At 39.3% G+C, this 18,685-nt stretch overlaps 1 protein-coding gene across 1 annotated transcript in view; it reads left to right on the top strand.

Moving 5' to 3' along the window:
- Window positions 1-18,685, top strand: part of LOC117832707 (carboxyl-terminal PDZ ligand of neuronal nitric oxide synthase protein-like) — a 224,937-nt gene that overhangs the window by 143,840 nt on the left and 62,412 nt on the right. Inside the window, exon 7 of the mRNA XM_034711947.1 lies at window positions 1,710-1,879. Within this exon, the coding sequence (XP_034567838.1) occupies window positions 1,710-1,879 (170 nt within the window). The remainder of the gene's footprint in view (window positions 1-1,709; window positions 1,880-18,685) is intronic.

The raw sequence follows: 18,685 nt of genomic DNA on the forward strand, positions 1-18,685 counted from the left end.
AGTGTTATGGTTTTCATTTGTATTCTGTTTCCAGTCCCGCTAACATTGACCAGTCCCTCATCAGCAGGCTTTGATGTATGTTGAAAAAGGAGAGCAAAAGCAGTGGCCACATGTTTTAACATAATGTCTGACAACAATTGAAATATCTTCATGTAAGTGCAGCTAACAATTCATGTCAGATCAAAAATGTCAGCTTCAGAGAGCTATCCACTTGACACTGTGTCGCAGAGCCAATCAGTTTTTAGATTACCTGGCTTCTTTGACTGCATCATATCTGATCGTTCTGACCTGGGTTTAGCAACAAACAAATATTTTAAAGTCATTTTCTTCTACTCTTGAGAACAGAACTGACAAATCTGCATCATGATGTTTGAATTTCAGCAAACTTAAGGACCTTTATTGCAATTAAAGTTGGTTCATTACGCTTAAGTAAGCAGGACTGAAGCCTGTAGGTTACTGTTTACAGAGGAACTGAGACTCACCAAAAACAAATGAATGGGCGCTAATCTGGCCAATTTACTCCAGAAACAATGGTGCTTATCTTGAGGATATGTATGGAGGGGCTGAATCAAACTTCACTTTTGATTTGAACACACACTAGCTTCTCAAGTTGCAAACTGAACTGTAAATACTGGAGCGCATGAAAAAAAAATTCTTGGCTGGAAGTCGTCCATTGCTATCTGAATGTTACACCCGAAGGCTGAAAATTTAGCCATCATTCCCAAAGCCATATAGCATCACCAGATGATAGGCAATGGATTCTGAGACTGATAAGGCATTAGTCAACTTGTTAAACTCAGCTCAGTTAGACAGATCACGTTGTGGTAGTTTGAAATTTTTATTGCAGCAACAGGGCATCATTTTTGTTTGGAGTCTGGGCTCTGACCTCATCACTCTCATTGTTTTATTTAATTTTTCTACATACAGAAATTGAGGAAGAACGACATGATGCCTTAAACCCCCTTTAGTGGGAGCCTGCAGGTAGATGCTGGGTCGGTGGTGGGGCTGAGAGTTTGATAACTTTTGCAGGACAGTTGGGGAAATGACAGAGCAGGGGCAGAGACAGGAAATCTAGAGGCTTTTATGGATTGCCAAATTAAGAGGATATGCTTGTCATGTGATTGTAAGAAAGATGCATGGCAAGGACGAAATGGAATCTGAGGCATCACTCCATTTTTGTCAAAAAGCTGAAGTTGAACAAGTTTCATGGTAAAAGTTTCATTCATCAAGTGTGGTTCGCAAAGACACATCTTTTTGTGGTAATTGCTTTCTAAACACAGACACTGTTGTTCATCTCACTTATCAATGATCCCCACTGTGGTGTCCAATTTAATGTGTATTAGCAGCAATAAGAATGCAGTATAAAAACTCACAGCACAAAATAGAAAGTCCCATGATAAAGCAGAATGCTGGCAGCAGTGCAGTACTTTATATGTTAATGTATGATTGTTTTCTTTGTGGTAATATGGGGACTGTTTTCACTGTTGGTTTTCCTCAGAGTAAAGTGCCACTGAACAGCTGCACTTTATTTTTATGAAGTGATTTAATGATTCTGTGTTTACTGTGCTTTTATGGAAAATGTTTCTCACAACAGTGTTTTATGTGTGTTCGCCCATGTGTGCGTGTGTACATGCTCATGTCTACATGTGTGTATGCAGGCGTGCGTGCTTATCCACCACCTGTATGTGTATGTACTTTCCTCGGCTCAGCCCGGGAGCTAACAGGTGCAGAGAAGACTCTTTCCATCACAGAGGAGACAGACATCGACGCAGAGGAGGTGATCCAGGTGCCGGCAGCGGAGGACTTAAATCCCGACAGAGGAGTGACGGATCTGGACGCTACAGTTAAGACAGCTGAGGTGAACCACACAGAGAACAAGGTAAATCATCCCCCAGGCTTATGTATCTGTGGGTTTTTGTTTCTTTGAAAAGCAGTGGCTAACGTCACATCGGTGCCAACATTAGTTTCTATGCAGGTCAGTTCAGGAAGTGTTGAACCCAGCAGAAATCTCAAGGGATGAAAAATTACTAGATAACACTAAATACTTTGAAAGATGACCATCAAAAAAGGCTGTGCACTTCTTGCACTTGCAAGATGACAAAGCAAAGGGCTACAAAATATGTTACAAAAATATGACAAAAAGTAGATGTTATTCAATTTTACATATATTCCTATTGATGCTGAAGTCTGGAGTGGTTTGGATGGGAAAATCTTTATTGTCGCCAAGGGCCAATTTGGTTTGCAACAGAAGTCCCAACAAGCATCATATATAACACAGGCAATACATGTAATAAACCAGCATAATTTCATATGTATAATTTAAACACACATTTCCCATGGATTGCATCATTTTTCTGCAGTGAGATATGAGACACAAGGTCCCACAGTCCTTAGTGCAGTTCCTTTGTGCAAGTGCAACAAGCCTACAGCTTGTTTAAGAACCAAGCAGCTGATGGCACTAATGATCTAAGCTAACGGCTTGATCTGGCCCTCCTAACATAAGTGAACCCTCTTCCCTTCAAGGATGGTCGTTGCCTTCTTAGTAGCCCTGATTTGATACATCAATCAATCTTTATTTATACAGCACAAAATCACAACAAATGTTATCTAAAGACGCATTTCAAACATAGCAGGTCTAGACCGTTCTATATGTTAACTTTTTAACAAAGATCCAACATCAACTCAGGGTAAGATCCAGTCCCATCTTACAGGTGGGACTCAGTCTGATCTCATTTTAATCCACCATGAGCAGAGCACTTTCAGCATTTAGCAAGTTACAACAGCAAGGACAAACTTCCTCTAACAGGCAGAAACCTCGAGCAGAACCAGACTCATGTTAGACAGCCATCTCTGCCTCGACCGAGCTGGGGTTGGAAAGAGGGATAGAGGAGATGAAGAGAGAGAGAGATGATAGTGGTGAGACGGATAGTAGCAGACATAAACATGGCCAAGACCATTAAGGTTAACGCCAACAATCTTTCAGCAGACTTTGACAACATTACCCAGTCTGTTTATGTTAACAGTGTTGAGGTCAGTGACCAAGCCAGGCTCAAGAAAGACAATGAAAGCAACGTTTTCACAAGGAAAGTTATGAAACTACCCCTGTTCATAAAAAACTACACCTCACACAAAACAGTCAGCTGAGGTTTAGGCTCGAACACCTGGCAGGAAATCAAACATTTCTCCAGTCAGTCCAGGTCAGGCTGACCCCTTAGTTAAACTCTGGATATCCAAAGTTTAATCAATATTCCTCTGTTTTATATCTTACAGCCTGTACAGACGATTCAGTTGAGGCTTGAAATTCAATAAAAAGCATTAACCATGAACACAATCTAGTTTACATCTACTCTGTGTTTTGTATTGCAGTAGAGAAATAATTCCAACTCCTTGTTTTCTGTTCAGAAGTGGTATTTTGGCACTATATTGGCAGCTGAGCTCTGGGACTACTATGCTGGTCTTGCAGTTTATGAGTTATGTTGAGTACATAGTGTTGGAGATCTGCTACATCTCCGTCAGGCTGTCTGCTCTGTGGTCTGTGGGGAAACACTACCAACAGTCTCTGTTGACCAGAGGAATGCTGCAGCCTGTCTGTACTGATTTCCAGTTGTATGCAGGGGTGTGACTGTGTTTGTAATGGAGGGAGGAGAGGAAGGACGACACAGCATGATGCGGGCAGAAGAGAAGGCCCAGTGTGTGGTTGATTACACTTTTCTTTGGCTGGAGATGTTTGGCTCTGTGTCCATTTGGCAGTTAAAACATATGATAATCATTTTATTCTGTTTTTGTCTTGTATGACTTTCCACTGTCTCGCTGCGCTGATTGAAGGAGAACAGTAGGTCGCCATACTTGAACAATGGCCTGGAAATTAGGTTTAGGTCACCGCCTTGTTGTCTTGATCAGTGAATCAAATCAATGAATCAATCAAATCTGAAACACTCATTGTTTTTCATCTTGCAAATTTAAGCATTGCTCAGAAGCAGTAAGAATCTCACCTGAAGTCTAGTTATATTCTTGTAATTAGTGACCCTGAGAGATACCCAGCCCAACTCTGTGGCTCAAATATTTTCAGGTATGACAGGATGTTTTAATTTATAACTTTATATGACTTTTTTAACAGTTCTCTGTTCTATATTTGGACTGAAGAACTCAAATATACCTAAAACACGACTGCCGGGTTTACCGAGATGGTTTGCTCTCCTGTTAAGAAATGCACCTTGTATCAGCTTGAAAAACATGCAGCACAAGTCCCCCTTTTTCTAATAGCCAATCAGGTAAAGTTGTATCCACACATGCACTAAACTCCTGAAAATGTATCAACATTTTCGTGGAGGGCTGCAGGTGTGAAGGTAAATGACAGAATAGATGATTCAGCCATTTGTATTCACATTTGCAGCCCTTCACTTCACTCTCCTCCAGGGAGAAATCCCTGACTTTACTTGCAATTTTCCCTGCCAGCCCCATAGTTCCATAAGAAGTCCAGGTGAGCTGGTGTAAGAGATTCACCGTGAGTGAGTGGGTGTGATGACATGCTATCATGCAACCAATGCATGACCAGTTTGATCCTTGTATACATAATTAAGCAGCGTCATACTCTTTATCCCTCACCAGTATGTTCTTTTTCTCTCATACTGTTGGTATGTCTGTTTACATGTAGCTGGGATATAAAGGGAAAGAACTGTCCGCATAGATATGTGTGAATAAGCAATTTGGATTTTTTGAGGGTAGTCTGTCCTGAAATTTTGAATAGATATTCAGTGCTGTGTGCATGAGTGAAGATGAAAAGGGCCCAAAAAACAACTTTCTGCAAGCATAACTGAGAAAATGTCCCATGGAGTTTCATTATTTTACTCTCTTATAGTTTGATGGTCACAGCCACTGAGTCAAAGTCCAAGCCAGTGTTTTTGTTTTTTCTGGGCATCATGTTCTATTTCACCTTGCCAGTAAATGTGTCAAAATTCCCCCTGTTGCAGAAAGCCCTGATCTGTAGTTAAGGCTGGGTAATGAGGTGGTTCCTCAGGCAGTCTAAATTAATGGTAAATAATTAAAGAGACAAGCTGTTAGGCTACACTCCAGGCGAAAGTTTATTAAACTTTTCATCAGGATCCAAATTAGGATGTTATGTCACCTCAAGCTCCAGGCTTTCTCAAACACACCCTGCTAAACCACCACCACCACAGAGAGTCCACAGCACAGGACTCTGGGTGCTAAATCAGAGTTACAAAACCAAGTTATTCAGCTGCTCTACAGTCCTCGGGTCCCATTACCGTTAAGAGTTATGAGACCTTTCATTACAGCGGCTGATTGAAAGCAACACGGCGTGAAATCACTGAAACAACGAGCTCTCGGCAACGACCTCCATTCTCAGGTCACTGGAGGAAGTTTGTGTAGCTGCTGCTGCATGAACATGTGTTTTTTTCCCCGACACATTTGTCTCTCTTAGCAGCCTGACAGATTAAATAGGGATGTGCAGGGAGAAGAGAGGGAAGATGTGCGTGAATCTATGTGACTCCATGTTGCTGCCAACCGTGTGCTTTATTATCAAACAACCGTGAGTGTATTTTCTGATCCTCCACAGGGTTTTCTCTGGAAGCTCATGAAAGGGAAAGCAGCCTTTTGGTGTTAAAGTTCATTCTCTTCCTGTCAGCTCCCGTTAGACTGAGAAATCCCTCGGCGGCTCGCGTTCAAACGATCCCGAAGGACTCTTGAGAGCATGCATCAATCCCACCTTTGTCCACGAGGTTGAGTCAGGACTTTTCATTTTAAAAGGCTCCCTCTGGTATCAGTAAGAGGAAAACCACAGAGAAAACTGGACTGAGTAAATTCACAGTTTGGGGAAAAACCAGCTTTGAAGAGGTTTTTTTTTTTTTTTTTGTCAAAGAAGCAGATGGTTGTCGATATTTTCAACTAAAATGGAGTACAGTGCAAGAAACAAAATGTAGATCAAAGCTTTAAAACCTCACTTACATCAATCTTGTGTTTTTAAACCCAGAGAAGATCAGTGCAAAAGTCCACACTGTTTTTTCCTTAATGTGTCCATTAGATGGAGAGAAGGAAAATGTGTGTGTTAAAGTGTGTTAAAGTGTGTTAAAGTACAACACTCTGTGATAGATTTTTTGCCCCTTGACGGCTCACTGATGCTGTCAGGCAGGTGTAAACACTCTGATCTCTGAGTGTAACCCTACAGGCAGCACTCCTTTGACAGCACTCTCTCTTACTTTCTTTTTTATCCTTTCATCATTAGTGTTCCTTAGATGTTTTAGACTTCAGATTGCCCCTCATAGGAGGATTACTTAAAGAGCCGAGAGCGCTCAAGCTTAGGGGCCCCATAAGGTCAGAAGGGCCCCTGGGCCAGAGCATCAGTTGAAGTGACTTTTAATGCTTCTGGTTTTAAAGTCAAAGGAAAAAAGAAAAAGGAGGTCTTTGTTTTCTTTTTCACCAAATTTCAGGTTTTAGCACTATATAAAAAAAACAAACAGGAGGGACATTTTAATTACTCAAATTCTGTTCAAAATATTCAACTTAAATATTATTTGGCTCCTTATTTAATAAGTTCTTATTCAGACTGTTTTTTTTTACCTTTTACTTTTTATATTAATTTATTATTATTTTATTCATTGCATCCACTTTTCTACGATATTACTTTTGTTATTATGATTATTTTGGTACATTTCCTAGATACTTGTTACAATCTTATTTTTTATATTTGGTCTGTTTCACAAACTTCACAAACAGATGAGTGTCCAAACACCTTGTAAGAACGCTGCTTTATTTGCATGCAGGAGACGTCAAGTAACCCATAATGATGCAATGAGAGTACTCCTCAAGTGACCAGATATTTGTTGTTGTGCAAGTGAAACGTTTGTAGCTACACGAGTCAATATGTTCAGAACAGTTATGAGAAATCTGAAGTACATATTGATCGTCAGTTTTAATACTCCTGAAACCAAAATCCTCTGGGTTTGTCTAAAGGATTGAGTTTAAATCTTTACACTGCTGATCCCATCTGGGGAGACACTGGTTCCTATTGTGTTCTTTATTATCCTGTGTTATATTCTGTCTTTTATCTGGATATGATTTCATGAGTGTTGATGGTTTATCTCAGTGAATCTCAAGAAATTAAACTATTCAATAGTACATATTACATTGACTCCCATAAGAAAAAAACATCACTTCACCTTATTAACCTTTCATAGCATAGCTTCAACTTCCAGTTTACATTGTCGGATGTTAGCTGGTTCCTCACTCTGTCTTCATCCCTGAACTCTGCAAGCAGACAGAAGTTTCAAGGGGGCACCTTCATGCAACACAAAGTCAGTAGAGAGTGATGAATTGCCTCCTCTCTTTGTGTGGGAGGGACTTTACTGCACTCTGTCTGATCAGAAAGTTGAGAACCCCTTCATGAGATGTCCTTTATTCTTACCTCCTTTAACTCACAGCCAACATTAACATCTACTTCTTCTTTACCTTAGATTGGAACAGGACACAGTCTTGTCTTTTTAACCTTCAAACATGATCAGGTCACAGACATACAGCCTCTTTGCTTTTCATTGACTCTAAACTCATTGTGTGGGTATGAGAATATCACTCAATGTATCCATACTAAGAGATCCTCTGCTGAGGCTTGCTTCTCCTGATAGTCCTGGGTGTGATGAGTTGATCTACTAGTTTGTGTTTATGTATGTGGATTGGGACAGTTTTGATGCAACTTTCAGACACCTCAACACAAGGATTGCAAGTCCAGGAGCCAAAATCACGTCACTTCCCCAACCTGGATGTGCCTCAGCTGTTTTAATACATGCATACCAATACAAAAAACAAACTAAGGCATGTGATTCCATAAGAACTGTGATCTTTTGGCCTTCAGCAGAGCTGAGTCAGTCCAGGATTGGTCATGATCTGCAAGCATGACTCATCCTGACCTCTGTTTTTATGAATTCAACTCAAACTTTTTTGTCAGCCTGTTTGAAAATGATTCAAATTATGACTCTCACTTTTACACCTCCCACACATCAGTTTTCATCCATTCTCTCTTTTTCACTCTCTCTTTGCCATCACTTGACTTTCCACTCCATTAGGCAGCTTTTTCTGCTGACATTCAATATCCTTTTTTTTTTTTTTTTTTCAATTTGGACCATCGTCATACCAGAGATACAGAATATTCATTATGTGGCTCTTTGCTTCTCTGCTGACACAGAGTGTTATGAACATATTTTAGAGTATGACCCTCTGAATCTGATCAGCTGTTAAACTCTGGATTAGCACAGAATAAGAAGTTAAACACAGCTGAAAACAAGATCTTTACAAATCCTTCAACAACAGCTTTGGTTCATTGTTGACTGACACATTACTGGGTTTTAATATAATCTGATCATTCTGTTTCAACATTATATTTTGTTCATTTTATTGATGATGTAGATTTATATGTGCTTTGACTTATAATTCAGACAAAAAGTGGCCTCTTGAAAAAGTTAGATATTTACGTCTCAGTAAAAAGTTGACTCCTGTTGAGCCCTAGAGAAAACAGAAATATGAACTCAGTCTGTGGAAATTAAGGTTTCATTTTAATTGAACTTCTTCACTGTTCCTGGAGGCCACCTAACAAAAGATAATATCAACAAATGTTTGAAATACAAAACCACAGAAAAGGAAACAAAATCCTTTCAGGCTGTGCATGCTCTGTGTGATTGTATGAATGTCTTGGTAGAACTCACACTGTTGATGACTTGTTTACAACACACAACCAAAGCTCACATTGACAGTTACCAAGAAACTTTCGTTTGAAATACTCAACATACAATGGTATTAAAACTTATGCTACAAAGGGTTGAAGACTGATCAGCCATAACATTCAGAGAACATGTGCAATCTAATGCAATCCAAAAAAAACGCTCTACCACAAATCTGACTTTTACAAAGCTTCTCTAGTTTCAGTTTTTGTCGACATGTCAGAAAAGAGGTAACTCTACCTTTGATTGAAGTTGTAGTGTGGGAGGGCAATGGAGTCTATCCTATTGAAAGCTGTTTCTTATATCTTGCCCACTCCATCAGTAAACATGAGCGGATGCCGTGGTGCTCTCATGCTGGTACAATCAGGAAGTAAAGCCCTGAAGTACTGAAAATCAGCTCGTAGCTCTACTCTCACTGTGGGAGTACTCTGTTGGCCGACCAAAGTTTATGACATGTTAGAAATTCATCTGGCTGGTCCGAGTGAGCTTATCTAGCTGTGATCAGCCCTTGTGTTCTCTTTCTCACTTCACAGCAAAATGGGACACAAGACGGAGCTGAAATTCCCAACCTCAAAATCAGTGATAGAGCTCAAGAACTGGGTCAGAAACAGACTCGACCAGTGTTTGCCCAGCCTTAGATGAGAAGTTATAAAAACTGAATTTATTTCAGAATGACATAAAAAACTCAATTCAAGTTAAAACAAAGTGAAGGACACTAAAAGTGTCACAGAGCTAAGTTCTCACTCATGGGAAGATGAGAAATGAGACTTTAATTGAACCACCACTGAATGCTCCAGTGTAGAGAAGAGAAACATGGTTTTCATTGACTTTGATACGTTTTTCTATTACAGGATCGATGCTTCATACTGACTTTGAAACCTCATGACACTCAGATTTGTTTGCCAGCTTCCAGGTTGCTCAGAAGAAAAACAATAAGTCAGTGTTTCTTTTGTTTAGTGAAAAGTTTTATATTTATACATGGGCCTAAATTGTTTGATATTGTTCCAGAAGAGTGGGACCTAAACTTTCGATAACAAGCGCCCTGCTACTCAATTTGAAAAAGAACCAGCCTGAAAACCTGAAAATTAGCTAAGCGCTCCACAGTCCTGACCCACAACCCGGCTGTTTTTCTCTTTTATCAGCTCATTAATTGTATTCACCTGACAGCCCTGGACTGAAAATGTCACTGATTAGAAACTTGGAATTCTAAACCAACAAGCCTCTGTGACCTGAGAAGCACAACTTTAATTACACGGACATGCAAATTAATGCCAGAGACAGTGTGGCCGTATGGCATCATTAAAAAGTAACAACATAACCATTAGCCAAGGAAACAAGACCGGCATTTAGAATAACCCAGACAGCAGCAACCTTGTGTGTGTGTGTGTGTCAGGAAGACAACAAAGGGAGCAGAGATAATAAAAGGGCACAGAGATCCACAAGTTTGTCACACAGGTGCCGACATTTTTTAACAAGCTCTGTTCGGTCAGGACCAAGAACTTAAAAAGCCTCACCCCATGTTGGTGATTAAATTCAAAATAGAAAAACTGCAGCTTGCAAATGAAATGGAAAGCCTTATCTGAAAGCTGCCATTTGATGATTTTGGATGGAAGCCGATTGTTGGTGACTGTGGCCAATGTGATGAAAATTTTACATCATCTGACCAGAAAGCTTGTTCTGTCTGGGGAGTCCAAAGCCGGGGACACACTTTTCTGTTGTGTTATTACATATTTTTTAACGCTTATCTGAAATTTGCAGCAAGCAAGTTTTATCTGCTAATTATAAAAGTTTTGGAGCTTGGTAAGATATTCCCCCTTCAACGCGCTTTGTGATGCAAAGTACAATTCACAGTTCACCAGAGATCTCTATCATGATGAGACTCTTTTTATTCATTAAAGGTAATAAGTTATGTTTGAGAGAAAAAGTGAATAAAGCACCTTCCAAATAAGCGGATAAAGATCACAAAACAAATTGGGGCTTTTCTGAAAATGAAAGCAATATTTAATCACAGTAACAGGGTTAAACATTATGCAAATTAACACTAATGTTACACTCAAGAGAGCAGAACACTGCAGAAGATGCTTGGCATACTCAGTCACAGGTTCAAGAATGACAATCTGTAAAAATGTCGGGGTAAATTAAATGATATTGGGCAAACTTGTAAGAAAACTTTCATCAAGTCTCACATCCATTTGCTACAGAATAAGTTTAGCATTGCATTTGATTTTGGTTTTTCATTTGCCTGGTGGGTAAACTCCAGTATCTAATCTTTAGCTCTATGTTCACACAAGCTCTTGAGGGAAACGACTGACAAATGTTACCTGTGACCACCTGCCAATCCCTGAATTTGTCAGTCAGTCAGTCAGTCTGCTATTTAGTGACAGGTATCATACACTGACTTTTAAAGCCTTTTTTTTGTCATGCTGTAGTTATAAACTGCAAAGTTCCCCCTTTTCCACCAACATGGAGCTCTTAGGTTTGCACACCGCGTTGGTAAGCATTGGGAGCATGAATTGGTTCCAGGTCTTAAAAATATCTTCCAAGCTGGAACCATAAAAATGGCAGGCTTTCCTTTCGCTCAAGCATCATATTCAGTCCAAACGTATTAACTGACTCTGGAGTTTCCATTGCACTTATTTAGAATATACACCTGCAGAAATAAAGATAGCATTTACACTCCAATCCCTCTGGAAAATAATAACCTTTGCATGCATTTGCATTTACTTGTATCTGTAATAGCACAGGGAAAGCTTGCAGGTAATCAAAGCAACAGCTGACACAAAACAACAAATCCTTGATCTCTAATGGGTCTAGTAAACAACTGTTGGAAATGTAGAATTGCTCTCTAGGATCCAGGACTCCAGAAGTCTGGAAGCCTCTCAAGAACCATAGGAATTTTGCTGGAAAGCCTCTGAGTGAAGTGAGACTGAACTGTGACAGTGAAATAGCAAACAGGAAAAACAACACATAGATTTGAAAGAACTAGAAATGCAAAAGGAAGTGCATTATTCACCAATCTAAGTGACTTTGCTCACACTAAAAATCCCCTGATCCATCTTCAGTGTAGAAATGTTGATGATTTAATCGTACCTGATGATATTATTCCTGCATTGCTCTGAGTATGGGAAACATGCATGACTTATTCCCACGTTAAACATTATATCAACAGTGGTGACTGAACCAGCTACTTACATTTTCTCTGGTGTCGCAGGACTGCTCTCTCTGATTCATTCATAAAAGTCAGGAATCTTTAACTCAAGGTTATCAAAGCTTCAGATGAACATTTTCATCCCCTTGAAACCCTCTCTGCTACTCGCCCTGCTTTTTAATGACAGTTACAGCTGATGCTAAGATCTGATATTCCCGAGCAGGCTGTTTCATAAGAGCCCTTGATAGAATTGTAAATCTGCAGCAGAGGCTGTCAGCAGTAAAGAAAGCCAGAATCTGTCTCACCACTGTGTTTTATTGCCTCTGTGTTTGTGTGTCTGTCTCTGTGTGTGGGAGGGAACAATCTGTTTGACAGGCAGAGAGGAGCAAATGTAATCACAGCTGGAGGAGGAGAAATAAAAACTTCCTTCATCCTGTGTCATCTATCTCACTTTTTCTTTATTTTTTCTGTCCAAATCCTTCTGGGTCTTCCCTGGTGTCTTTCTCCCCTCTTTGTCCCTGATGAAAGGCTAAAAAGATAAAGAAGGACTCCAGCTGCCTGCTGAGAACCTGCATTAGCATGTGTATGTGTGGGAATTGGATGGTAATAGTGAAACTTCCCTCTGGCATGCCAGACTGAGGCGCTTATCATGAGGAATTTCAGTGGTAGCCCATTTTTCTGCCCCCTCTTTAACTCCCACTCTCAGTTTGAATATTCTCCTCTGCTGTCTTCGGTAATTGGCTTCGACTGCAGTAAACAAGTTAAGGATTCAATGTAAAGAGGTGGTTTGTTGTTTCTCATTTTGAACAGTAAACACAGTTTGGAAACAGCCCAGAGAGTGTTTGAATATGCAGTTCTCCTCTAAAAAAACCACTTACTTTGTGTTTGAGAGAGTGTGAAGGAGTGTGTGGGGACACATTACTGCAAAAAAAAATCATATTGGATTTAACGCTTGTCTTCAGTTTTGGTCTCTCAAAATGAAAATGGATCACTCTGAACCATTTTCATGCATCCATCAATCATCCCATAAATCCTAATTATTCCAGTCATCCATCCTGGATGAAATCTCCAACTTATCCAACTTTGAAACAATGGCGCTCGTCACTGCTCAGGCATTTTTTTTTTTTTTAACCTTCAGATAAATCAACACAGAAAAAATATGAATGTGGTGTTTCCCAGCAACGTTTAGCGTCACAAACACCTACACGTGTTAGCTTGATTTGACATACTCCATGGCATTTTTGTATATACCTCAAACCTTGACTTTTTAATATGGTTTCTGAGAATAACTTGACACCCACTCTTCATATTCATATCAATTGAAATTCTAGTGATTGGCTCAAGGTGATGCTATAATTTCAGCGCAAACAAAGTGACAGATCTGTCTCAAAAAAATCATTTTGACTCAGAGAGAGGAAATATTCCCTTTTTGGACTCCATAATTTATGCCTCTGCTCCAGTGTGCAAAATGATTAAAGCTCCTGTGTGGAACTTCTGGTTTGTGCCGATTTTGGCGCTCCCAATGGACAAAGGGATCTTTGTACATTCACGACTTTCTTAACAAACTGGTGCACTCTTCCAACAGTCAAATATGTCACTAAGTATGAATCTTTGTCTTGGACCAAGTCAAAAAAGGTCCTATCCACAGCACGTTCTAATCATTCAGCTGGGCACCTACCCCCCACCAATGGTCACAGCTTTTACAAATGGATATAAAGAAATAGTCCATCCTCTTGTTGATGCACTTGTTTGCTTTTTTAGGCCATAAAAAAAAAATCAGTATTAAGTTCTGTGTTTTTCACAACAGCTTAAAACTCCTCACAGGAGCTCTAAAATAATGAACTGTTACCAAATGATAATCTAGTACTAAGTCTCTCACAACTCCTCAGAGACTTTTTAACTTGTAAAGCTGCTGATGTTGGGTTTCCTTATCAGCTACTTCACACATGCTTACTATCATTTGGAGAACTAAAATATACCGAGCTTGAATGAGCTTTTAAGCTGAAAACAGCAGCTTACAGTGTTGCATTGATGTGTTTTTAAGAGCCTGAGACCTGACCTGTTCTGTGCTTTAATTACAAAATCTCAAACTCCAGCATCACATTAGAAAAGGTTATTCAATTCAACCTGCATGCTTGCTTCACAAAACGACTGGTCAGCTGTGTGGAGGTCACAGAAAAAGCCAACACTGCTGTTACTGCTATTTTCACATAAATAACCATGTGCAACACTGTGAATGTCTTCAATAACAGACAGTATGAAAGTGTTCACTGTTATTTGACTATTTCAGCAATCCTGAGTCCCCCTCATCTTTGCCTTTACGGCTGGATGGATAACAATTCTCTTAAAGCATTTTCCCTCGTATAGCCAGGCATTCAGAAACATGATTAAATCAGAATCAGAGTAGCTTTTACATGCACTAATCAATGACTCTGGATTGTCTTTCTTGATATACACTACCAGTCAAAAGTTTGGACACACCTTCTCATTCAATGGTTTTTATTTATTTTAATTATTTTTGACATTGTAGATTTATACTGACGACATCAAAACTATGAAATAATATGGTTTAGCCATAATATGGATTACAATAGTAGTCAAATAGGGCTATCCATTGTGCACTAACCCTCTGAACAACACCACTGATGGTCTCAAACACATTAAGAGGGCAAGTCATACTACAAATGAACTCTTGACAAGGCTCATGTTGATTAGAAACCATTCCAGGAGACCACTTCATGAAGCAGACTGAGAGAATACCAAGAGTTTGCAAAGCTGTCATCAAGGATAAAGGGGGCTACTTTACAGAATCTAAAATATAAAACATATTCTGGTTTGTTTAACATTGTTTTGTTAATTAAATAATTCCATATATGTCCTTTCATGATTTTGATGTCTTTGGTATTAATCTACAGTGTTTCAAATAATTAAAATAAATACAAACCCTTGAATGAGAAGGTGTTTCCAAACTTTTGACTGGTAGTGTACATAGAAATAGATAAATGCTCAGTCTCAGACACCAAACTCTACAAAGACAACCAACATTAACAATAACAGTCAGGTTTGAATACAGTAAGAAAGACAAAGCAAAATATTCTGATTAACAATTAATACTTATGTTTGTATAACTCTTTTATGTTTGTATAACTCTTTCTTCTTTTCTGCTTTTTTTTTTTAATTGTATTTTTTTACTTTTACATGTTCGAAATAAAGTCATCAAATCGAAATAAAGTCATCAAATCAAATCAAATCAAATCAACAATGACAGTTAAATTGTTGTACAAGGTGTGCCAAAACTGTGAGAATACATTTTATTTAATTCATTTGTATATTTTATTCAACCTTTATTTTACATGGGATGTTCACAGACATACAAAATCTACAAGGTAGTCCTGACAAAGACAGCAGCAGAAAAAAAGGTTCACACAGAACAAAACAGACAGCAGACAATAACAGGTACATTAAATCAATCTTTATCTTCTAACATTAAGGTCAAACATTAGTTTGTTTCTCTCTTGTTTCTTTGACGCTGAAAGCTCTACCCAGTTTGTAACGGTTCATGGAGACACTTTCTGTGCTATGTAGAGATTAAAAAATTGTTTCTGTGGGGGGATGTTGAAAATGTCTGCTAAAGCGTTGGTGATAGGATTTATGAGTTGGTGTTGTATCTCATTCTGCTGGTGTTGCTGACAGCCTGTTTTCTTCTGTCAACATTTTCCATCTCTCTACACTTTAGGATCTTTTGTATGTTTTCAGTGCTAAAAAGGGAAATCGTGTTACTCACTCCTAGATTTACAGGATTTCCTTCTTGGCCTGAAAACATTCACTGTTTTAAAGCGAGGTCTGTGATCCTGTTAATTATCCTGTACTTAGCATGCTGAGTGTGGTGTCAGGTGTCTGTGAGGAGCTCCTGAGCAAAAACTATGAATATTAAAGAGGCACTTCAAGAGAAAGAAAGCTCATTTGATGTGATCTTAAATGTTTCCTAGAAGAAATCGGCAGAGACGTTCACACACACACACACACACACACACACACACACACACACACACACACACACACACACACACACACACACACACACACACACACACACACACACACACACATCACCTACAGACTCCTGCCATTCCATTCATTATTTGAACGCACCAAACAACCTGTCAGCTCAGACAGTTTCCAGTAATTAACCTAAAAGATCCAGCTCGGACAGCCCATCAGTCATATATCCTCTCGTGGAGTCTGTCTGTGTGTGCGTCCACATTGTCTGTGTGTCACCAGAAGGTGCATAAGGAGCGACAGATGGTGAGGTGATGTGGCATCGATTCTTTAAGGCAGGTTCAGGCTTAATTTAATCAGGGGGTGACTTGTTTGCAGACCTCATCCTGCGTCAGAACTTTTGGTCATTTTTAAGCTCCAGGCATCCAGGATCCAGTCACAAAGAGAATTGTTTAAACTCAGAGGCTGTGGACGTTTTTGATTTCCAGCAACTGGTTGCTGTGTATCTGATTTTACTGCAGAAAAAGGGAGCCAAGTGTTACACCAGTAGTTCAAGTTTTTCTGGTGATGTATGAAGGAAGCAGTTAGTTTTCCATTTGCTTCTAAAAACGTGTATTCAGTTATTTTATAATCTACCACGCAGCAAAGAAGCACCTTGGTAATATAAGAAGCTATCGATGCATGCTACACTGTAAAATACTGATGAACATCTTGTCTCATACATTTTCCTTGTTTTGGCATCAGCTCTGGTGGTCTTTGTTTGATTGGAAAAATGCAATTTATTGTTAAAAGTACTTTAGAATTACCTACTAATGAAACATTTTTAAAGCAAAACATAATACTCTTCAATCTTTAGCAATCAATCATATTTTATTTATAAAGCGCCAAATCACAGCAAATGTTGTTCCAAGACTCTTTACAAACAGAGCAGGTCTAGACTGTACTCTATGTTATACTATTATCTGTTATCAGGATAAGATCCCGTCCCATCTTACAGACAGGACTCAGTCTGATCTCAACTTAATCCACCATGAGCAGAGCACTTTGCAACATTTAACAAGTTACAGCGGGAAGGACAAACTTCCTTTAACAGGCAAAAACCTTGAGCAGGACCAGACACATGTTAGACACACATCTGCCTCGACCAAGTTGGGGATAGAAAGAGGGATAGAGGGAGATGCAGAGAGAGGGAGAGATGATAGTGGTGAGACAGATCATAGTAGTTGTAGCAGCTGGAGTCTGGCTGGTTCACAGCAGCAGGTTGTCCACAGCAGCGACTCAGAGGAACCTACGAGACAAGGGAGCTCAAGGACTCCAGAAAGGTCTATGGTTATTAACTTTAATGGACTAGGGAGAGTTAAAGCTGGGGTTGGTAGTCAGATTTAGATACACTTTTTGTTATACTGGTTAAAATTATCTTCATGTCCCGATGGCAATCGATACATAATGTGTTCTTAAAAAAGAGTGAAAAAAAGCTGCTATCTACAGCCGGAGTAAACCTGTGAAAACACCAACCAATCACCATCATTAGGGTCCAATTTATGAAACCAATCAAATCCCGTCCTGACATTCTGCCCACCTCCTGCGCGTACATTTCCCCGGCGTGCACTCCCCGTCCCCTGCCTCTGCTTCCCCTGACTCTACTGACTGCCCCTCTCGTTCGACCTCAGGCCTGTCCCCTCTGACCCGATAATGTGCTTTGCTCAGGACTGTAGTCCAGATCAGAGTCTAAAAAGATCTCACCACGGGGGCTCTGACAAGCAAAAGAATTAATGACATTTAGTAAGTCCTACAGAAGTCTGTCTGGACGCTGTAGGGATGACGAGCCGATTTGTGAACACGTTGAGCTTTACCAACCGGTCACTTTCAGCTGTGACCACACCAACCAACAAAACAACAATCAATGTTTGAGGAAACATTAACCTGTCTCAGTCACTTGACAGATGGTATTGGGTCATTACATGCATAGGCATTCATAATTTCCTAATGATGCCCAAGTCTCTCTGGGTATTTTCCGACTCATTTCACTCATCATCTATAGTCAACAGCTCACACCCTGTGAGTGTAATTAATGCATCTCCTCATCTACAGCTATTGTGTATATTTATTTTTTATTTTTTTTTTGAACGTTTTTATTAGACTCAGCCAACATCACAAAGCAACAATGCAGCGATCAGACTCAGAGACAAAACAGATATAAACAAGATTTTTGAAAACACCTAGTCCATAGTCAGGAAGTAAAGACATGAATAAATAGATAGTACACAATTAAAAAATAAGTGAATACAAACATACAAAATAATAATAATATTAAGATTGTAATAATTAACACAAAATTAAAAAATATTGATAATAGTAACAATAACAACAATATAAATAATTGTATAAATAGTAATTAGGACAATAATAATAATAACAACGACAACAATAACAACAATAATAACAAAAAGAAATCCTCACAGTAAACTTCAAAGAAAATAATAATAATTCTGTATACCCCAAATCAGCCCATCAGAGAATTAGCCAAAAAGAAATGAAGCAACAGGCGCCCACCTTATCTGGAAAAGATCAGTTTTTAACTGTAATCTTGCAGTTATACTCTCCATATAAAAAATGTCCTTCAACTTGTTCTTCCAATGTGTGACTGTGGGGGGCTGCGGCCTTAACCAGGAAATTGTGATAATTTTCTTTGCAACTAAAAGCAGGACCCTCAGTAAAGCTGCATGGCCACTGTACTCCTCATCCTCTGGTAATATTCCCAGTAGGAAGCAGGAGGGTTCAAATGGCAGTTCTAAACCCAGACAGTTCTTAA

The sequence above is a fragment of the Notolabrus celidotus genome, chromosome 2, assembly GCF_009762535.1.
Source record: "Notolabrus celidotus isolate fNotCel1 chromosome 2, fNotCel1.pri, whole genome shotgun sequence".
Lineage (NCBI taxonomy): Eukaryota > Metazoa > Chordata > Actinopteri > Labriformes > Labridae > Notolabrus > Notolabrus celidotus.